This window comes from Oculina patagonica, chromosome 4 (assembly GCF_052425735.1).
Source record: "Oculina patagonica isolate OP01 chromosome 4, crgOcupat, whole genome shotgun sequence".
NCBI classification, from domain to species: domain Eukaryota; kingdom Metazoa; phylum Cnidaria; class Anthozoa; order Scleractinia; family Oculinidae; genus Oculina; species Oculina patagonica.
This window is the reverse complement of record NC_135761.1, coordinates 1,614,122-1,636,706: the sequence shown is the minus strand read 5'-3', so window position 1 is coordinate 1,636,706 and position 22,585 is coordinate 1,614,122. Positions and strand designations below refer to the sequence as shown.

General features: G+C 38.1%; 3 protein-coding genes across 3 annotated transcripts; 2 read left to right on the top strand and 1 right to left on the bottom strand.

The window, feature by feature from the left end:
• Positions 1-670: 670 nt before the first annotated feature.
• LOC144649067 (DNA topoisomerase I, mitochondrial-like) lies at positions 671-20,965 on the top strand. Its single transcript, XM_078508536.1, has 23 exons — positions 671-678; positions 2,052-2,130; positions 2,511-2,570; positions 3,054-3,167; positions 3,603-3,652; positions 3,803-3,857; positions 4,192-4,252; positions 4,774-4,808; positions 5,309-5,476; positions 5,954-6,183; positions 7,075-7,138; positions 7,394-7,474; positions 7,964-8,008; positions 8,157-8,227; positions 8,400-8,427; positions 8,954-9,035; positions 9,305-9,405; positions 9,827-9,895; positions 14,193-14,384; positions 16,856-16,906; positions 17,948-18,042; positions 18,491-18,640; positions 19,129-20,965. Exons 2-23 carry the CDS (start codon positions 2,053-2,055, stop codon positions 19,229-19,231), a joined length of 1,983 nt encoding a protein of 660 aa, XP_078364662.1. The 5' UTR covers positions 671-678; position 2,052; the 3' UTR covers positions 19,232-20,965.
• On the bottom strand, positions 11,303-12,356 carry LOC144649049 (uncharacterized). The gene has a single exon (XM_078508512.1). It carries the CDS (start codon positions 12,196-12,198, stop codon positions 11,383-11,385), a length of 816 nt encoding a protein of 271 aa, XP_078364638.1. The 5' UTR covers positions 12,199-12,356; the 3' UTR covers positions 11,303-11,382.
• On the top strand, positions 12,368-13,992 carry LOC144649050 (uncharacterized). Its single transcript, XM_078508513.1, has one exon. The coding sequence runs from the start codon at positions 12,432-12,434 to the stop codon at positions 13,197-13,199; it is 768 nt and encodes a 255-aa protein (XP_078364639.1). The 5' UTR covers positions 12,368-12,431; the 3' UTR covers positions 13,200-13,992.
• Positions 20,966-22,585: the final 1,620 nt, after the last annotated feature.

Sequence of the window (22,585 nt, the reverse complement as noted above, 5' to 3'; positions counted from 1 at the left end):
TTGAAGGCTGAGAAGAAAGTTGACAAGAAATTAGATGGCGTGAAAAAGCATGATTCAGTGAAAAAGGAAAAGAAACCAGAAGGTGGCAAGGCTGCCAAGAAACCTGTTGAAAGTGATGATGATGAACCCTTGGTGAGATTCACATATATTATTCTTATAAATGAATGTATAAATTTAATAATAGGACTATGTACATGCACACTAATATTTGTTAATTTTACTGATATTTGTTATGTTCTGTTAAGTAACTATGTAGATACTCCTCCCACACTCAGATTGCACACATGCATGTCTCTCTCGGTTTTGTTTCCTTCAGGGTATGCCTCGTTCATTCCTCTCGAGGTGAACGCATGGTTATTAACCTTGTGCACTACCTGCATGTCCATGGACCTGGGGAAACCCATGGCATATGTACAACATGATTTCAAGGGGTACTGTAGAGGAACATTATATAAATGTACATCATATACTGTAACTTTTAACTTGCAATGAAGTGATAATTAATATGATGTACGTTTGTGTTCTTCTATCAGTCTCAGAAAATATTTTTTGCATGATATTAAAAAAAGTGCTTATTGCTGCAGTTGTAAATGTTTCACATTCTGTAATTCTTACCTCGTTTTAATATCTTTGTTTGTTTCATGCTGTTATTGTGAATTACTGATGACAGTCTGCAAGGTGGGTACATATGCATATATCATTATAAGCTCTATGTGAAAACAAGTAAAATAAAATACAAAATTAATTTATTTTAATTACATTGCATGCACAGTATGCACTGTACAACGTAGCCTGCGTGGCTGGCGTTCAAAGGGAAAGGAGAAAAGGAGTTCGAGCGCGAGGTGCGAGGAGAGAGCGCGAAGCGCGATCGGAGAAGGGGGAAGGGGAACGCCTGCCCTGACGCTATTGTTTTTTTCATACCACCCCTAAAGTACTTGTCATCTGCTTGCCCTCTGTTTTACGTCTGGCTGTCAAAATTATCCAATCTGATTGGTGCCGATTTTTGCGAGTAATAAAACCCTTCACCATTTGAATTGCCTATATATCTAATTCTTTTCTTCTCGTCTTCTTGTCAGAAATATGGCAAAACAAAATCTTTTCATGGTAGATCAGGTCAGATATATCTTCCTTGCACCCTTCAACTGCGGATTTGTTACGAAAGTTGCCATTCTGAGACTGAGAGAACATTTATTTCAATCAAGCAGCGTTTCCGGTGTTGGAGTTTATGGCGTCGGATTGCAACCGGCCGTGACCCAAACAACTTTATAATTCACAGCGTGTAGCGGTTACCGGCTGCTATAACTTGTTATATTTTTTTCACAAATTCAGTAGTTTGATACTAAATCCTACAACGGCCGATTTCTTTCAAAGAATCAACCGCTTCGCAGAGAAATCGCTCATAACATTCGCCATTGGATTCCTCTGCATTGAATGAAAGTTGAGAACAGACCACAGCCATCAAATTAATCGATTGAATGACATACATCTGACTGATCAGAACAATCAATTTTCACACTCTATAAATTCTGACCAATCACAATTTTTGCGTCCAGAATCTGGACGTAAAAAACGACAAAAACAATAGCGTCAGGGCAGGCATTCCCCTTCCCCCCTTCCCCGATCGCGCTTCGCGCTCTCTCCTCGCACCTCGCGCTTCGCGCTCGAACTCCCCTTCTCCTTCCCCTTTGAACGCCGGCCACGCAGGCTATGTACAACGAATCAAAGTTCAGGATCTTGAGTTCATAAATTTTAAGTAACAATTAAAATATTATTTCTCTTTATCTGAGTACATGTCAATGACTTAATTTTTTACAGACAAACTTTTAGAGAACAACGGCAAACCAAAAAAACAGAAATGCAAACAAAAAAAGGCTGATTTTCAATTTTCAATTAGTCAAATTCTGATTTTCAGTTTTAATGCTCATTTATTTCTTCTTGTATAAAGAAAACCATGTATTTAGAATTGGCCCAATATCTTTGGGTTGTTAGTTTTCACATAATCCATGTATTTCCACGCAAAGAAAAAACTGAGTGAGAAGTTTTATTATCAGGATGAACAAGACTCCCACAAACAAGAAGCCTGCAAAGCCTTCTGGATCATCTTCAGCAAAGCCAGATGCAAAAGCCTCTGTAAGTACTTTTAATTTACAATTTAATTTTAATTTACCCTTGGCATTCAAAAATTCACAAATCACGTTTTTTTGTCTTTGTTTTTTTCTGCTCTGTGATATTAGTAAAGAACTACCCTAAAATTTGAGGGTTTTTTAATGGAAAGTCATCAGTATATTATACATATGTGAGGATAGCAAAGAGGGGTTGTGATCTTGTTTCATGCACAATTTTAACCAGATTCATTGTCACATATATACTTGAAAAAGCAGATTAAGTCAAAAATTCACAAATCACGTTTTTTTTTCTAGCTACTTTCACATGCCACAGTCTATTTTTTGAGCTTATCTGACCCCTTGCCCCGTCATATGTATGTTGTACGTCCTTCATTTATTCCGCAGCGTAAAAGGAAGAAGAGTGCTAGTTATGACAGTGATAGCGATGAGGACAGTAAACCACTGGTGAGTTTTTTGTTCAGTTTTTAAATTAATTTGCATTTTTGAGTAGGCTCTGCCTAGATATTACTTGTAAAATAAAATAGAAAGTGAAATCTGTATATTAACAGTACCGGTATGTTTTTTTTTTAAATTTAAATATTTTGTGGTTTGATTATACCCTTGGTACAATCTGGTATTTTTTCCTTGTTTTTTTTTTCATTATCATATATTATATGTATGTTAGACTTAGTTCAGACTTTTTAAAATAAATGATGACTTCTTGAATGAGAAAAGTTTAAATTTTAATTATTAAATAATACATGTGCGAGTCATCACAAAGTGTGAGGCAGCGTCTCCATGTATACAATAAATAAATTGAATAAATAAATTCTTAGACCTTGTCATCAGATGACTGTCAGTCAAGAAGGGCCAACCTACTTGACCATAATATGTTTTTATTGGTTTGAATAAAAGGTGTGTAATTAATTTGCATTTTGTAAATTGCAGGCCAAGAGTGCCAAGAAAAATGCAACCCCAAAGTCAGTGAAGAAAGAGGACAAGGCTGGCTCTGCTAAGAAGAAAGTCAAGAAAGAAGGAAAGGATGTCAAATCAGAAAAACAGGTATGAAGCCATTTGTTTGCTTGCCATTACTGAACATCACACGTGCAAGATCCCTCACAGATGGGTATGTGCTAAAGGAGAGAAGCATTTACATCTTCCCCCGTGGAGTCACCTAAGGTTAATGTGAATTGTTCCAGACAAGCCATACGCCTAGCTAGCCTCTCGCATGTGTCTTTGGTTTGAACCTTCCGCAACCCCCTTCCATCGCACCTGAAACTTCCAGTTTACATGGTAGCTTCATAGATGTACTTTAAAAGTTGCCCACATTACCTCCCTCGAATGTTCAAGAACTTTGTTCATGTGGGGAAAAACATTATTTCCTGGAACTGCACTTGTAATGTCTCTTATGCATAATTGCTAATGATTAGCTTTTCTTCTTTGCACCGGTAGTGATAACATTGTTGTTTTAATTTTATTGTGTTCTTCTACTGACAGGAAAAGGGAAAGAAAAAGAAAGAGGAAGAAGAAAAAGAAGTTTGGAAATGGTTTGTCTATAAGGCTTCAAATTTGTTTTTTTGCATGTGTTTGTTACTGTAATTGAAACTGAATAGGGGCACTTATTAGAAAAAGGGGTGCTTATTGTATGGAGGGTGCTTAATCGAATTATTAAGAGTCATTTTATTTTCATTCTTTAGGTGGGAAGAAGAGCAACTTCCCGAAGGTGTTAAGTGGTTGCATATGGAACACAAGGTAATATTATTGTTATTGCTACTCACCAATCGCCATTCCATAAGTTTTGTTAAAACACTCTCTTGTAGCAACTATATTCTCCTTATTTATTCACATTCTTGGTCACATACAGTCACCAGCGACTGCATAAACTTTGTAACTTTCAGTACATGTCAGTCAACACACCCCTACCCAAATGCGCTGAGATGGGATCTTAAGGGTATCTGCTCAAGGTTCTTCCTACTGCATTCTATTTTGCAAAATTGTTTTGACAAGGCAAGATCCTGTTCAATAATTCTACATTCTTTAAATTCCTTTAATCACACTTGCATCCACTTTGGTGATCTTTTCCTAGGGACCATATTTTCCTCCTGCATATGAGCCTCTTCCTGACAATGTGAAGTTTTATTATGATGGTAAGTTATTGCTCGGATTGTAACTAACAGTACATTGATTATACTAGTTATTACTCTGATGTTATTAAAGGTTCCATTTGTGCCAACTATAATTCAACAGTCATGCCACTTATCCATTTGAGATTTTACATAGTTCAAGCCCTAATTTTACAATTAATTTTCATTGTATTAATTTTTTCTTTTACATTGTATTTTTTATTTACTTGAATGACCCATTATCTTTGTACCCTTTTTCCTGTATAAAGTTCACAGTTGTACAAAGGGTGTAGCTTGATGTACATGTTGTACTAGTTTAAAATGATTTCAGGTCAAAATGATTGTACATGTACAATGTAACCTGGCTTGGTTTAGTTTTTCTTGGATTAAAGACTATGGTTATAAATCTGCAATAAAGAAAAATCAAATTAACTTGAAACCATTAATTTTGATCGTTAAATTTCATTTAAAATTACAATGTAAACATATATTATTGATCTAATAATAAATAACTTATAATTATTGGAACATTGTTTTTCTCTCAGGGAAACACATGCAGCTTAGTGTACAGGCAGAAGAGGTATAAACACTGTACATGTTACATTAAGATTCTCATCATTACACAATACCTTATTATTACATAATTATCAAACATGAAAGACAGTGTTTCATGGAGATGTACAAACACTGAGGAGAGAGTTGAAGTGCAGCAATGTATTTTTTAGGAAATTTGAGGTGTTTGGATAGCCGGTGAAACACTGTCTTGACTGTTTGATATATCTTCTCAATCAAAACAAAAAGTAAGGAGTAAACAGAGAAGTAAAATCGTTAAAATCTGTGCTTGTTAAGACCAGGACTGTTCCAAGGTTAAAAAAATAGTTTTAAATCAACATTTTAACCACTTTCTCCAGTCCTCTTCAGGCTTGATGTAAAAAAAAAAGGCAATATGGCGGATTGTTGTTTTGCTTCCTGAGGTCAAAAATTAGTTTTGATTCAACATTTCAGTCAGTTTCACCAGCCATCTTCAGGCTCGATATAAAATTAAAAAGTCAATATAATGGCAAATGCTTATGTTTTCAGGTTGCGTCATATTATGCTAGGATGCTTGACCATGATTACACTAGCAAGGAAATTTTCAACAAGAACTTCTTTGAAGACTGGAGGAAAGAGATGACAAGTGAAGAACGGAAAGTTATCAAGGATCTCAAGAAGTGCGACTTCAAAGAAATGCATGCGCACTTTACAAAGGTACTCTAGACAATTCAGTAAAGTAAGATTATTAAAAGAAAGAAGGCATCTTTGAAATGAGAAGCAACGCTGTTGTAAAAGGGCATTAAGGGCTAAAAAGACGTCATCTGGGACAAGTAAATGTTCCTTTCATACAAGCAGTTTTTTTTTATTCTCACTTTCCTGATGGGCATGCAGCGGCCCAGGCAAGTCATCTGTCAAATAAATTGTAAAGAAGCTAAGATATGCATGCAACTGCCATGGGCGAGCAAAATTTGAGAGCTGCTTATCCAAACTCGTAATTCAGGTTTTTCTCAAGCCCTGGTCGATGCCAATTCCAGCCCCTGGGTTAGTGGGTAGTTCATTAGTGTTGGAGCTTATGTTAAAGCTGGTACTCCCCCCTGGATGAGGTACTTGCCAATTTTCGCGGGTGGAAAGAGTTCCTATAAGAGAAAATCATAAAAAATTGTATTTACACCTATTTCCAATTCCTTGCAGAAAGCCGAAGAGAGAAAAAATTGGACAAAGGAACAAAAACTGGAACTGAAAAAGCAAAACGAGGAAATTCTAAATGAGTATGGTTATTGTCTGATGGATGGACACAAACAGAGGGTAGGAAACTTCAAGATTGAACCTCCTGGCCTGTTCCGAGGACGTGGAGACCATCCAAAGCAGGGGAAATTTAAAAAGAGGACAATGCCTGAAGATGTTATCATTAACATTGGCAAGTATGTGTGAATTTAAGTGGCTCTTTTTTTTTTTTTTTGGCAACTGCAGTTCATATTATAAACTGTCTGTACAATGATAATATAATAATAATAATATAATAATAATAATAATAATAATAATAATAATAATAATAATAAAAATTTAATAATAATGATAGGCACTGCACAAAATTCTCAGGGGCTTATGCTCTATAATTATTATTGAAAATACTACAGGAAAAGAAGCAAAAAAGGCTGTGATATTAAATTAAATAAAATGGGAATTTGCAGTGGCACTTCCACAGGGTGACTCTTCGTCCACTGTTTACAATCCAATTGGAATTTAGCAGTGTTGATTTTTGTGGAGAGAGGAAACGCGGAGAACCCGAAGAAAAATCCTCGAAGTGAGGACAATAACCAACAACAAACTCAACCCACATTATGACACTGGGTCTGGCAATTCAACCCGGGCCACATTGGTGGGAGGCTAGTGATCTCACTACTGCGCCATCCCCGCTCCCCCAATGAGGAAATTTTGGTAATGAGTCCACATGCGTGTACTTTTGTGTGATTTTACTGCCTAAAAAAGTATTCAGCTAACTGTTTAGGTTCATTGAAGCATGACAAAATCTTTATGCATGCATGACTGGATGTTTTTTTCTTGCTTGCTGTATTCACAAAAGGATTGAATCAGCAGGGCTATATAGTGGTTTGATAAACATGCATATTTATGTACAGTGTACCGGTATGACTTGTGCAATCAAGAATGAGTTTTCCTGCTTGCTGTATTCTCTATAGGATTGAGTCAGCAAGGTTTTACAGTGGTTTGATAAACATGCATATTTATATACTGGTATGACTTGCTTGTATAATCTAGAAGGTGTCTTACCGGTTTTGCTTTCTCTCTTGCAGAGATGCAAAAGTACCTGAGCCTCCAGCAGGGCACAAATGGCAAAAAGTCTCACATGACAATAAGGTACATGTGCATGTATGAAGTACAGTCAACTCACTCTACAATGGGCACACTTGAGACAACAATTAAATTCTAGAGAAGGTTCATAGTACCAGGAGTTATTTTTAGTAAATCTACTTTATTTAATTTTCGTTTTAGACCACAGGGTCTTCGGTCTTCATTTTCGGGTCTTCGTTTTCAACACATCCTAATCCTTATACATGTACAACTTGGTTACTTTTTTTTATTTGCATTCTTTAATTTTGTTGTTTTCTAAAGGTTTCTTGGCTCGCTTGCTGGGTAGAGAATATTCAAGGAAGTTACAAGTATGTCATGTTGAATCCCACATCTAGGTTAAAGGTGAGATTGAAATGCATTGTATTAATGTATTATGGGATGCTGAAAATGTACCATTGACATTTTCTTAATTAAATGCTCCTAGCATTTATTTCAGACTTGACCTGTTAGTTTAATCCAGAAAATACAGTACTGCTAAGAAACCAGACGTCTTTGTGATTCACTCATTTATGTTATGCTTATGAGAGAAATGTCTGAAAAAAGAAATTCATGCATACGTGTATGAGCTATCACACCGCTCTTTAGAAATACATTGTAGCTACATTGTATTTAGTATTTATGATTGTCTACATGCAAGCAATAACCAATCAGAGAATTACAGGTAACAAAGATCTCTGCTGTTCAGTTTCGTCATTATGAAAATTCTCCAATGTCTTTCTCACATTGTGAGCTAAAAATGAACATGTGATGACAGCCTACATCAGCTGTCCCAAAGTGGTGTACCTAAATGTTGCTGTTTTCTTGCGTTTAACATTTGAACTCTCTTTACAGGGTGAAAAGGACTGGCAAAAGTATGAAACAGCAAGGAAATTGAAGGTAAATGATGCTATATGTACATATAATGTGGCCAAGTTTTTATTGAATATTAATTGAAAATTGGCAGGGAAAGGGAGTCATTAAAACTACATGCACATCAACCAGAACATTAATTTAACAATCACAAAAATTATTACTCTTCCTCTAGGAGTGTGCGAAAAAAATTAGGGAAGATTATGAAAGGGACTGGAAATCTAAAGAAATGCGACTGCGGCAGAGGTCAGTTTACAAAACTCTTGCTTGTTTCCTACAAAATGAAATACTTGACTGTGTTACATGTTTATTTGTACATTGTACGAGTGTTGAATTTGAAAACAATTTTGCCTTATTATTTAGCGTTAACTGTCAATAGTTCCTTTAGAAATGTCTTTTTCTTTCTTTTTTTTCACAGAGGTGTTGCTCTTTACTTTATTGACAAGGTAAAACAGACAAGCTTCATATTTATTTTTCAAGTACAGTCAACTCTTGTTATAGAGGACACGTTTGGGGTGTCGTTTAGTGTCCTTTATAGTGTCCTATTATATTTTTCGTAATAGCGGAAGTCATTTCCAGTCAAACCTCTTTCACCGGGGATCTGGATTTTGTCCGTAATAGTGATTGTCCGCAATAGTAGGGTGTCTGCAAGGCGAGAGTTGACTGTAAAAGTAAAAAAAAAAAAAAAAAAAAAAAAAAAAAAAAAAAAAAAAAAAAAAAAAAAAAAAAAAAAAAAAAAAAAAAAAAAAAAAAAAAAAAAAAAAAAAAAAAAAAAAAAAAAAACAAAAAAAACAACTTTTAAAAATATATCTAACATGTCTTTGAGGGATGTCTCGTGTTCTCATCATCATCATCATCATCATCACATTCATTTTTTAAACAAATCAGATTTTAAGCACAATGCTTATGGGGTCGTGTGCTTGTGGGGTGTTCATATTTGATGATGAAACTCACTGAGATTTACATTTTTAGCTCGCTCTTCGAGCTGGTCATGAAAAAGATGAAGAAACCGCTGACACTGTAGGCTGTTGTTCATTGAGAGTTGAGCATATCAGTAAGTACATATAAATATGGTGAACAGTTTGTTGTTTTCCTGTGGTTCTTGTTTTGTAGACTTAAAGTGTTTTCGATGTCCCGATCTTAATCATCATAGAATCAATTTAAGCTAGCACATTGCTTTCAAATTCAATTATGTAAAGAACGAAATAAATTATTTGCAAAATTGTGCAGTTGACATACAGGAAGATATGGTAAGTCTGGTATCTTTTAGTCTATAAATTAGTTTTCTGATTAGAAATAACTGTTTTCTTTTTTCCTCCTTAGAATTGCATGAAGAATGGGAAGCCAAGGAGAATGTTGTAGAGTTTGATTTCCTTGGTAAAGACTCTGTACGTTATTGGAACTTTGTGCCAGTGGAAAAGAAGGTAACTTTTCTCATCTTTGGTATTCTTTAGTTTTTCTTCAAAGTTAAACAAGACTTCCTTTGTTTGTAGAAACAAAGCACTGTTCGTAGATTTCCACTGAGAAGAGTTTGTTTGTTTGGCTATTTAAGAACTAGCATTTCGTTTCAGTTTATTGGTGTGAGGTAACAATTTTACGGAAATATTTTCAGGGAGTTGTACATACATTGTCATTCATGAGAACTGGAGCTTGATAGTTCTAACTGAACTTTAAAAAAATCATCTTTAGATAAGATAGGAGTGGAGTACATTTTGTGTACAGGTAGTTAGATAGACTAGCATGCAGTTGATCACTCCTTAAAACGACTGCGTGGGAGGCTAGTAGTTGGATAGCTCAAAGAATTCGAAAGGTTTAGTATTAAATTTTGTTCTTCTTTCTTGGCAGGTATTCAAGAACCTTAATCTATTCATGAAAGGAAAGCAGGAAGGCGATGATCTGTTTGACAGGTTATCTGTAAGTATATTTATTTATTTATTTATTTATTTACTTGTTTATTAAAGGGACTCTGTCGAGGATTTTAACAGATTTTTGAACAGCCAAAATTTATATTTGTGTTGTAGGAAACTTAAAAATAATGGTTCATTATTGTTAATAATTGCTATTCAAGGGCACTGAAACTGTTTAAAAGCGCAGTTGGCTGCGGATGGCTCGGATGGAAGTGGACTGCAATTTGAAAATGTTAGCCGAGCCAACGTTTTTAATTTCTTCCGCACGTCTTTAAAAAATCGAAGTTTGATTTCCATCCCTAAATATAGAAATAAACCACTGAATGCAATGGTCACACGACACATCTCCACGGCCCGGCCAAGACCTGTACGCATGCGCACAGCCTATTACCCGTGGAGTGGCAGCCATGGACAGCTGTTTCGTCCTTGTAAGGACTCGTCAGCATGGCATAGCCAGGAAGGGTCTCAGCTGGGGTTTAAAGCAACCTTCGGGTTCGCCTCTGGAGTAAACGGCGGGGTCTATGATCTAATGTGAGACCCTTCCTGGCTATGCCATGCTGATGAGTCCTTACAAGGACGAAACAGCTGTCCATGGCTGCCACTCCACGGGTAATAGGCTGTGCGCATGCGTACGGGTCTTGGCCGGCCGTGGAGATGTGTCGTGTGACCATTGCATTCAGTGGTTTATTTCCTAAATATAGGTTATATCTTCAGTTAAATGTTCAAAGATATAATGTTTGTCATGGGTAAAGTTGCCTACCACTTATTCCAGAACAGTTTAGACCAAAAATCTGCGAAATCCCCGTGACATAGTCCCTTCAATTATGGGTAATTGTGAAGAACAGCTCCCGCTAACCGACTGTCGGTCGTCTGTCGGTCGTCTGTCGGCCGACAAACGGCCGACTGTCGGCCGTTTGTTGGCCGTCTGTCGGCCGTCTGTTGGCCGTTTGTCGGCCAACAGACGGTCGTCTGTCGGCCGACAACCTGCCGACAGGTTTTGGCTATGATGTCGGCCAACTGCCGGCCGACAGCCGGCCGACAGGCGGTGATCTGTCGGTAAGGTGTCGGTAAGATGTCGGTAAGATGTCGGTAAGTTGTCGGTTATACGGTAACACTAACCTTTTTGTTTCTTTATGTTTTTCCTCCGTAAAGGACCCCAAAATTTATGAGAAATTGAAAGGAAAGGTATATATTCCTGAGTTTCGGTTATCACAGCCGAAAACTAGCTTCTGCGTTGCCGAAATCGACCGGAGAATTTACGCGAACACAGCTACTCCATTTATCTCCGCCATATTGGATTGGTTAACTTAGTCTCATTCCCCCTCGGATTTTTATACAATTTTCGTTTCATGTGACGTATCGCAAGTATCTTTTCTTATGTTTCATGTAGTGTATTAAAGTTTGTTATCATAAATTAACTTTATTGTTGGTCATTTACTTTTATAGACTTGGTGGCTCCTAAAGGAGCCGTTTTTGACGAAGTGAAGTCAAACTTCACTCGTAGAAGCGCTGATCAAATTTCAGCGGCAGTAGTTTCCCCTCTCTTCGCATGTTTTCCATCACTGGAATGAACCTGCGAAGCCGTCTTCTGCACAGTGTCTCAAGTTGTTTCACGGAAGCCACTTGCTGGTCACGCAGGACAAGGTCTAACTCTCTGGCGTCGACCTTCTTAAGTTCGGCGATTGCAACAAAGTCTCTGACAGTGCTCCTGGGGCAGCTGGCCAGTCGAAAGGCGCACGCCATACTGCATCGGTTTTCCATCATGACGTTCATGACCTGGTCATAGCGCTCGTGGATGCTGGCCAAGCTGTGGGTACTGACACGACTGCCATTTCTTTGCTGGTGCTGCTGTTCGGTGGGCGGCTCTTCTCTCTCTGGCTGGTCGTTCTGTTTCAGCTGTTCGACCTCCGCTCGTAGTTCGTGGATGACTTTCTTGGCGTTGACGAGGCGCCGCTCGAGGTTTTTGACGACCTCGTCTTTCGTTCTTATGATGTTCGCTAGCTCCTCCGCCTCACTCTCCCTCTCCTGAAGCTCTTGTGCCAGTTCCTGGTTCTGCTCTTTCTGGTTCTGGAAAGCCAGCCCGACCCTGTCATGGTCTTTCAGCAGGGCCTCGTACTTCTTTTGCAGTTCGTCATACGAGCGTTGAGGGTTGGATGACGCAGACTTCGCTGTCTTCTTTCTTTTCTGGGTTGGGCGCACCGTACACGAACACTGACGGTTGTCGCCGTTACAAACACCACACTTATTTTCACACTGTAACATGGCGTGGGCGCCGCCGCACACAGTACACTTTCGAGTTCTCTGAGACATTGCGAGTCGTAATGATAGAGACCGTTTAAACTCAAGGTTTTTTATACTCTGTTAAATGGATCAAGTAAACAATAACAATTTGTTGATTGGTTTATTAACAACGCATGTTATTGGTCGAGTTTGATTACTTGTGTCTATTTTGCATATGAATACTTTTCCATTACGCCGTGCTCACGTTCCTTGTCGATCGTGGCTTACTGGCGGCTAGGCGTAGGTGCTCTTGTGGAAACGATATGGTTCTACGAAGTGATAATTCTGATGACGGATATCACTGGGAATGCCCAGTAAACCAATGCAGAAAACGAAGATCAATTCGCGCTGGTTCTTTTTTCCAAGATTCCAAGATTCCTCTGCATCGCTGGCTGTACATCATCTGGCTGTGGTCGATCGACGAATCCAACAAAAAAGTTTCCCTGCTAACCGGATTGTCACTCCGTACGGTGGTCAAGGTACTTGAAAGTCTCAGAGACATCTGCACCGAGAAAATTCTACAAGGAAACATTAAACTGGGCGGCCGTGGAAAGACTGTAGAGATCGACGAATCCATGTTTGGCCACAAACGCAAGTACAACCGCGGGCGAATCGGTAGAGGCACCTGGGTCTTCGGCATGGTTGAAAGAGGCACTGGCAGAGCTCTTGCGTTCCGAGTACCCAACAGAACAAGAGAAACTCTGGTAACTGGACTGGTACAGCAATTCGTCGAGCCTGGAACGCTGATAATTTCTGACAAGTTTTCACCATACTTCAACCTGAACAGTATCGGCTACGTCCACCTCATGGTTAACCATTCTGAGAACTTTGTTGACCCTTACACTGGAGCCCACTCGAACACGATTGAAGGAGTATGGAGTCAGATTAAAAGGAAACTGAAGGCGATGAACGGCACTCAGAGAGAGAGAATTCCTGGATACCTGGATGAGTTCAACTGGCGAAAATGTTTCCCAGGCGATCCTTTCGACAACGTGTTAGCTGGCATTGCTGAGTTCTACCCTCCAAACTAAGTTCACTTAGTTTGATGAAAAAAAAACGGCTCCTTTAGGAGCCACCAAATAAATGAAAGTCTTGACCAACGTGTGTGATATGTTTGTTGTTAACGGGAATAAGGGTGGCACGCGTCTAAATCAATTATCACAGCACGCGCTAAATCAATTATCAAATTACACTGTATTGCGTATAGAAATTAGAAAAACGTAATTCAATAGGCGTCCGTGTAACATTTCCTTTTTTACATATAAATTCTGAAGAGAAATGAAACTATTTACGCTGCAACCTGCAATGCAAACAGAGAAAAAAGTTAAAAGGTAAACATTATTTACTCTTACATGACATACATGTACCATGAAGGGGTCGCAAAGGATTCTAGGGCGACTTCAGCGAGTGCGTGTGTGGAGAAGTTTTTGCACTGTTTTGGCCTGAGTTTTGGATAAAATCATCTTCGAACGTGATTTCATTGCTTGCCTTATGCACTTAAAGCTACGTAGGTGATAGATTTATAAAATATTGAAGTTTGTATAAAAGAAAATCTTGGCGAGGAGTCGATTTGTTTTGTAGTAAGTACCGTAGTACAATGAAATACAATGTTTGTAAGTCCTATCTGTTTTAATCGCTTTCTGCGTCGGGCTTACTTCTGTGTTTACTGCTCAGTTTTACAGTAAAATGTCTGTTTTGGGAAGCTGTCGGTAACCTGTCGGTGGGCTGTCGGTGCCCTGTCGGTAGTGTGTTGGTAACCTGTCGGCCGACAGTCGACCGACAGTCGGTTAGCGGGAGCTGTTCTTCACAATCACCCAATTATGAATGACACCAAAAAGACATAGATGAGTGAAACAAGAACCCCTTTAAAACGACGACAAGCAGATCTTGGTGAAAACAACTTCTTCTAAATTTAGAAATTTTAGGTGAGCAGTTCAAATGCGTATCAGGGCAAATTTGTAAGTAGTATTCAAATGCTGCTGGGGTATTTGGGGCATTTGAGTAATCCTCTTTTTTTTTTTCAGACAACGTCCCTGAACAAGTACCTGACGGAGTTGATGGACGGACTGACAGCCAAGGTGTTCCGAACGTACAACGCCTCCATGACACTACAGGATCAACTGGATAAGCTGACAGAATCTGAGGATAATGTCAACGCTAAAGTGTTGTCTTACAATCGAGCCAACCGTGCTGTGGCCATTTTATGTAACCATCAGGTATGCACCTTCAAACAATATCTACTCAGGGTTCATACAGGTCATGGAAAACTTGTTTCATTTTCAAGGCCTGGAAAGTCATTGAATTTAAGTTTGGGTCATGGAAAGTCATGGAAAATGGTATTGATTGTACAAAAAAATTGGGCAGATTATTTTTTGTGAGGAAAAGAGTAAAAACGTACCCGAAATCTAGATAATTTTTGAAAATTGCCAAGAAAAATGGTCAAATTTAAGTCATGGAAAACATGGTCTTGGAATGTCATGGAAAGTCATATAATTTCAAATGCTCAAACGAGTACGAACCCTGCTACTGGTTGTTGGTTTTTCTTGCTCTTGTGACCTGGTACTGGAGAATGTATTGGAATTATACAAAAAAATCAATTATCCAATCACAGGCAACGTAAACAACACAATGAACCAATGAGATCCGAACACAAATGAACGTCACCGGCGCCAAGCGCGGGAAAACGCACGTGGCCAAGTTGCGATCGGTTTTCGTCTCGTAGCTGATTGGTTAAAAAAGGTGGCGCCAATTTTTAACCAATCATAGAGGATAGTAAAGCAAAACCCAAAGCTTTTCCGGATTACCTTAGTCACAGTTAAGGTCGCGGGGGATACCTACAGCATGAATAAATTCATGAAGCGAAATTTTGCTTGACCTGCATCTTTAAAAACGCTTATTTCTCGGCTGTTATGGGTGCGATTAAGCTCAAATTTTACAGAGACATAAAGACATGATAAAAGATCATGCATGTCATCTTTTATTTGGTAGATTGTACTTAACGGCGATGTAATAGCCACGTTAGTGCCAAATTGGGAAGAACATGATTTTGTGGCAGGGTTTGCGGAGCGAGTAGAAGACAGCACACTGTGATCTTGTCAAAAAGTAATCAGTCAATATCTCTAGAGTGTCATAACAGAAGCGGATTTTTTAATTTAAAATTTGCCAGCAAGCTATGACGGTTTAAATGCGCAAATTTTAATTTAACGCCTTCTACCTCGTTCTAAAAGCGGGCTTTTAAAATTCCGCCTCTGTTATGACACACTACAATATCCATAGTTTACCTATCTGCAGTGGCAAGTCATGAAGGTCTGTATCCGCGCTGTATTCTCTGCCACAAAATTGTCGGAAAAGTCCAAACTTTGAGATTTCCGAAGGTGTCCCGACCAAAACACGATCAGTTTCCAGAGGAGAGATGTAATTATGGTAATTATATTCCACGCTTTTATGGTGAGAACAATGCGTTTTTATGAAGGACACGATTGTTTATGCCGAATATTATTGTGATTACTCTGAGTTGCAGAAACATTCAAATATGAATAAAAATTAGCTCATAGACTTCCTACAATCTATACAAACGTATAACGCTAAGTGTTGTTTTAAATTGGTTAAAATATCAAAGAAACAGGAATTTATTTTTTTTAAAAAAATCACGCGCACGCGCCCATATTTTTATCCAGTCATGAATATCTCGTGTCCATGTCAGTCGTTGCACTTCGTGCATACGCTTTAAATAAATGCATAATGAGGAGCCTAAGGTGTCCCCCCGCGACCTTAAGGAGGCTCGATGTAGTTTTTTTAGACTAAGGGTGGTTGTTTTGAAAATTAAAATTACCTAGGAAGCCAATGTTCGATTTTTGCCAAAATACACCATAATGATCAAATGTGACCAAATTTTAATTTTTTACCCGTCACTTAGTCACAACGGTTACCATAGCAACGATTGACGTTTTCTTTTGTTCTCAAACAAGCTTGATTTTCTCGAAATCTAGACTGACACTTGGTGTTTATTTTTTGATATGTTAAAGTTTAGTAGATTGACTAACTATTGACGAAATTTTAGAAAAATCTGTAAGAGCGTTTTCAAGTGAATCAAGAATGAAATTTTCAGAAAAACACCGTTTTAATATAAAATAGGCGCCTTAAAATTGTTTCATATTATTTGAGCACAGTTTCTCTCACTGAAATATAAATACTTACACCATCAAAGACCATTAACTAAAAGCGAAAGACTTTTTGCTTTAATTTGTTAAAATATATCGACTGCCGATTGTAAGAAATTATAAGAAAATACCAAAAACTTCATTCTTGATTTACTCTAAAACGCTCTTACAGATTTTCCTAAAATTTTGAGCACAGGTAGTAAATCTACTGTACTTGAACATATCAAAAAATGAATTCCAAGTGTCAGTCTAGATTTCGAGAAATCCAAGCTTGTTTGAGAACAAAAGAAAACGTCAATGGTTGCTATGGTAACCTTTGGGACAAAGTGACGAGTAAAAAATTAAAATTTGGTCATATTTGATCATTATGGTGTATTTTGGCAAAAACCGAACATTGGCTTCCTAGATAATTTTAATTTTCAAAACAACCACCCTTCGGCTAAAAAAAAATACATCGAGCCTCCTTAAATAGGGCTCTATGTTTTTCATTATTTGAAAATATTTTAATTGCTCTGTCACTGTTTTAGCGTTCAGTTCCCAAGACTTTTGAGCAATCTATGTCAAATCTTCAAAACAAGGTATGTGTTCGATAGTTTCATTCAAAGCAGTTATTTAGGTCTTCACACAACGTTTTTCGCCAAATAACAACTGGAAAGGAGGCCAGTTCACACTGTATAAGAATTAGATAAATAGTAATATGGCTAGTTACACATTTCTAGTGCTGGCTGATCACTGGTAAATGCTTGTTATCCATCATTTTTGTTTCAGTTATTTTGTCTGTCTGTCGGTTTGTTTGTTTCTTCATTTTTTCACTTAATTTGTAACCGTATTTATTCGATTAAGCGCCCTGGGAGCTTATTAAATTTTTTTGACCTTGAGAGTGGGCGCTTATTCGAGGTTGGGCACTTATTAACTTTTCCTACTTTCAGGACGGGCGCTTCATCGAATAAATATGGTAACAAAAGTTGCTTAAAAATAACAAGTATAATAATTTCCCCAATTTCAACTTTAAAGATGATTTCCAGTCCGTACTGCGCAATCTCCGCCTGCAATGTTTGTGAGTCTCACAAACAGAAGAATGTTTACGAGCAAAAATAAAAATTCAGGGACAAAACTTACCTTTTTCTTCATTATTAACGCCAGATATCCTTGCAAAACAATAATAACGAGTAAAAGAAGCTCGACGGTATTTCAAACGGACGTTTTAGCTCATCGTGAATTCTTGAACGAAACGATCCGTAATGGCGAACTAAAAAACTTCATGTACGCTATCACCGAAGTGTAACGTTTCAACGAATTCAAAACAAAAATGAAAACAAACCCTGAGTCTGCGCAGTACGGACTGGAAATCATCTTTAAGTACATCTTAGTTGATAGATGTCTTCCTTAGTGTTGACTTTCTTTTAAAAGGTTGTGATGAAACAAAGACTGTGACACGAGCTTTTCTCACTTGCTGTTAGAGTGATTTTATTTTACCCGTGAAACAACATCTAACAATTAGTGCAAAATAGTGAAAACTAAACAAAAGAAAACAATGGAATAAGTGTCTAATAGTATCTATTTGAGTAGTAACTATTTCACGGTTGAAGTAAAATCACTCTATCGATTTTGTTTAACAGATTGCTGACAAAAAGAAGGCCATCAAGGAAACAAAGAAAGAAGTCAAGGCATTGAAACTTCAAGTTAAAGAAAGCAAAGATGACAAAACGATAAAGTACGCTTGCTAAAGGAACCAGCAATGTCGTTATGTTTTTAGAAAGTTCTAACATTAAAAGAATCTTTCGTTTTAAAACGTATCTTCTTCACATGTAAGCAGTCACCTCCTTCGAGGGTTTCATCCATGACCAACTTATGCATTTGCTTAGCTGGCGACCTAGTAAAGAAATAGCAAATACATTACTCTAGAGGAATCTTCACTTTCCAGCCTTCCATTGCACACCACATTGTGTGGTATCAGACGAGGACGATAGCAGTTTTATCACAGATCAGATATTGGCCAAAACACCGAATTGCAATTTTGGGTTTAACTTTCGTATTATTTTCTAAGAATTAACCAAAATGGAACAATGATAATTTAGATCGAGGAAGATTAAGGAAAGATTACAAACTACGATCTGTGGCGTAGCCGCTTTAATTTGATATTCATTATCTTCATATTTTAGGCAACTAGAGAAGAAAAAAGCCCAGGCTCAAAGATTGGAGGATCAGCTCTTTAAACTGGAAGTAACAGCTACTGACAAGGAGGAAAACAAGGAGATTGCGCTCGGCACCTCAAAGCTAAATTATTTGGATCCACGAATCACGGTGGCGTGGTAAGTAATACCTCTAGCATTTTATCAACCTCCGAGTCAAATAGAAGTTGCTGCATGTTAGAACATGGAGATTCTGTGTGTAATTCGACTGTTTGACTTCCTTATTTTCTCCTTCTCTGGATTTGCTTTTGTGTTGCGACAATTACAAATCAAATGTATGTAAGAAAACCCACAGGAAATGTGTTCACGTAAACTGCATTATTGCAATATTCAGTTCTCAGTACGGGTATGAAATGCCTGTGCGATAGGTTAAAGGAAATAAAGGTCAGTATAATGTTTCTATTGTCTGACCAGAATGCTAGCTAAATCAGACATGTGCTTTTTTAAAAAAAAAATTTACAGCCCTGTTACATGAGCTCTGTGGACGAAGATAGATCGTCACTACGAGCACTTTTAGCTAAGTACAACTAGAAAATATCTCATTAAACCAAAGATAAGTTGTCGTTGCAAATGATTTATAAATCATTTTTCCTTTTTTTTTATTCAAGGTGCAAAAAGCACGAGGTGCCAGTAGAAAAGGTTTACAACAAGACACAGCGAGAGAAGTTTGCCTGGGCTCTCGACATGGCAGAGAAAGACTTCGTTTTTTGATCTTGGCTTTTTTACTCGGACACAGTTAGCATCAAAATCATTCAATTTTAGTTCACACTATGCTTGCATTTGTCGTGGTATTCAATTTAATTTAATTTTATGATATTATTATTATTATTCCTGCATTGAAGCGCGCGAATGGTTTGAGATTCTAGCCGCCACAACTAAATGGGAGAAAAACAAAATGGGAAGCAAAAATGGGAACGAAACAGTCAAGTCTGGAACTTTTGGAGTAGTTCCATTTGTACATTATTTGACATAACGTAATTGGTCAATTATTTATTTTGAAATGGAATTGTTGCATTTTGCTGTAGGTATCCCTCGATCACAGTGCTTTGCGTTTCTAAACAGTACTACGACACTTCTTTTAGGTTTAAATGCAATTTGTAATCAATCGAGTTTTCTTTAACAGAACTACGCTTTTTGTGAGCTGGTTTCTTCCCTGGCTCAGGAAATTTCTGAAATTTGCATAGTCCTACAGAGGTCTCTGATTGTGAGAAAGTTCAATAATCGAGCGGCCATCAAACAGAGACACTACGCGGGGAAGGATTGAACACAATGAAAAAGTCTTGTTAACAAAAACTACCTTGTCTTTGGTAGGTTGAATAAATGACTGAAAGAGTTTCCTTAGGCTCTTGTAGTAACGTTTCTCTTGTTTGAACAATAGTGAACTTTAACGACTTACGCAAAGCGCTATGATCTACGGAATTTTATTTAGAATCGATACTACAATACTTGAAAATGCCCTGGAATTAAAGTAAAACCCACCAAGGTTTACAGAATTTTTCAGTGTTTGCCGCACTTTTCCTTTCCGACTCTCCTGAATGAGAAGGTCGTTTATTCTAATGACTGACGATCTTGAAATTAGAACTTAACCACTGTTGCCTAAGGAGTTAAAAGTTGAGTAGTATTTGACACTGCATTCTACTTTCCTGTAGTGTCCTTCCCATGCGCAGCTGTCACTGTTGTCACGCAACGTTTCTCCGGGAGGAGAAGTGTTGCGTGACCATCCAAGTAAAGACCGCAAAAGAGCACTACTTTCCTTGGTAATCTGATAAAAATAATAAATTATTGAATTGCAAAGATTTTAAAGTTTCGTTTTAACGAACTCTTAGAGAAATTAAATTGGGGTATTTAACAGAGACATCGTTGCTAAGTACAACACCCTAGGTGATTTTCAACCTTACTCGCAGTTTTGTTGCGATTGAAATTGCACAACCTTTCCAGCGTAACATCGCCTTAATTTATATGTTAAACTTCAGTCGCCACGAATTTAACGCAAGTCTCAGAAAACTCGCTAAAGTCGCTCACACACCAATAAAGTAATACCAGCGAGTTTATTTGCGACCTGAATTACATGCAACGCGACTTAAATTTCTTTGGATCGTGTATAACTCGGTTTTTGGTGCTATAAATTCCTGAAAATCCTTTTATCGCGAGAGCACGTTTGGTTGTCTGTTGAAACGTATACCATTATGCACTGTTGTTTCTGGTACGCCTTTCTTGAATGTTTGACGAAAAGACTCTTAAAATTGAACAAACTGTATTTAAAGTGTTCTTTAGTTTTAGATTATAAAAGATGTTAGGGTACGTAGGGACAGCCAAGTTTAGCTTAGTATTAGTGTTTTAGAATTTTAGATATTTCTTAGCCATTGTAAAAGTCGCCACTGGAGCAATGCTATGCATTGTGGGATCTGTGAAGGCTACATAATAAATTTCAGTCTCTTAAATTAATGCTTGACATCACTTATTTCGTCATCTCACCCCAATGAAAACGGCAGCTACGCAGGCAGTAGGTAACTTTCCCTTAAAGGATCTCTTAGTTTGTTTGAGGTAAGAATTAACCCCCTAAAAAATTATTTCATGCAAATACTCACACCCCAAGAGATGTCACCTCACAACACCATCCCCTCCTCTATTCATAAACATCTTTCAAGCCTGCTCCCAAAATGTTTTCTTTGGATGTGTGGTGGCATACTTGCTACCGTGACTTAAAGAAGAAGATTAAGCACAAAAGGCCGTCGACAACGAATGCCAATGCTGTCTGTCTGATGACCACCGTCGACTCTGGCTCCAGTTGTGCCGTGGCATGCTTCCCCTTTTTTTTGTTGAAATTGAGCCTATTTTACACAAATTTCCCTTACTGGTCTCCAGATATTTCTCCAAGCATAAAATGGGAGAATTTTGCTGTTTATTCTGGCACTGAATTCTTATCGATCATTAAATTAAATAATTTTCAAATTCCCAACCAACTATAGAATGACAGCCAAAAGAAGAAAAAAAGATCTGAATTGCGACCTAAAACAAGGGACAAATGAGATTAGAAGTAACGGCTGACCGACATGTTCTTACAGAGCCTTGCGACAAGTTCATTATTCGTCAAAGTTTTGTCTTTTTGTCACAAAAGGTCCATTTCTTGAACTGATTAATTCATTGCACCCATTCTCAGGTCGCTGGATTAGTACTTATGGATACGTTCAGGTAGGTTCGAGACCGCTCATGTTTCAGGCCTCGTCACATACCCCCAAACCCAGATTGCATTAATAAACTGCTAACGGAACTGATCTAGTACTAAACTACCTGTCCAAACATGCACCGTCCTTGCAGAACACTACTAGAGACTTAAAGATACCTGGACGGCTGGCCTCGAGGACGGTGCGAGGACGGTAGAATTTCGCGAGGAGGACTGGGCCGATGTCGACGTTCTTGGCGGGAACTTCCAACGTTAAGAGCCGGCGTGTGTGAACGGAGGACGGCTTCGTTAGTGGATCAATAATTCCTTAGCCCAAAACATGCGAAGAAAAACATTTGGCGCTTCTAGCCTAAAGTCTGGGACCAGAAATCACTATTTTCATTCACAGGGTACAAATTCCAAGTGAATTTTTTGTAGAAACACAAGCAAGAAAGTAAATAATTTCACGCACGTGGCTTCGCCATCAGCGTTTATGCAAAGCACAGCAAATATATTCCCAACTGCAAATAAAACTTGACTTCTTAACTTTTTATCAGTACCAAACCAAGAATACCATAAAGGACCATCTAACAAAGTAACAGAATTAAAAAATAATGTGATTTTTAAACGAAATCATACAAAAAGCACTCCCGTTCACTGGTGGACGGCAAAACTCTACTTCTCACGTCCTCGACAACAGCTGGACGGAGCTGGACGGCAATGTGCGTGGAGCGGGCATGCGCAATATAGGCTACACGCGAAAAATTGGCCGTCCAGGGGCGCTTTCCATTCGACCAAAAATTCTGGTTTGAGTTTCCGAAAAAATCCAGTGGGTAATGGAACAGCATTTTCCAACTTTTCCGGTTGACTGCACGGAAGGCAAAACAAAATTTGCATATGGT

Bases quoted from the DNA above. Each gene is read 5' to 3' on its own strand.
- LOC144649050 (XM_078508513.1), top strand. From the start codon at position 12,432: ATGGTTCTACGAAGTGATAATTCTGATGACGGATATCACTGGGAATGC.
- LOC144649049 (XM_078508512.1), bottom strand. From the start codon at position 12,198: ATGTCTCAGAGAACTCGAAAGTGTACTGTGTGCGGCGGCGCCCACGCC.
- LOC144649067 (XM_078508536.1), top strand. From the start codon at position 2,053: ATGAACAAGACTCCCACAAACAAGAAGCCTGCAAAGCCTTCTGGATCA. The intron at 3,653-3,802 runs GTTTGTCTATAA...TTCATTCTTTAG, and splicing joins GAAAAAGAAGTTTGGAAATG to GTGGGAAGAAGAGCAACTTC. The intron at 9,036-9,304 runs GTAAGTACATAT...TTTCCTCCTTAG, and splicing joins ATTGAGAGTTGAGCATATCA to AATTGCATGAAGAATGGGAA.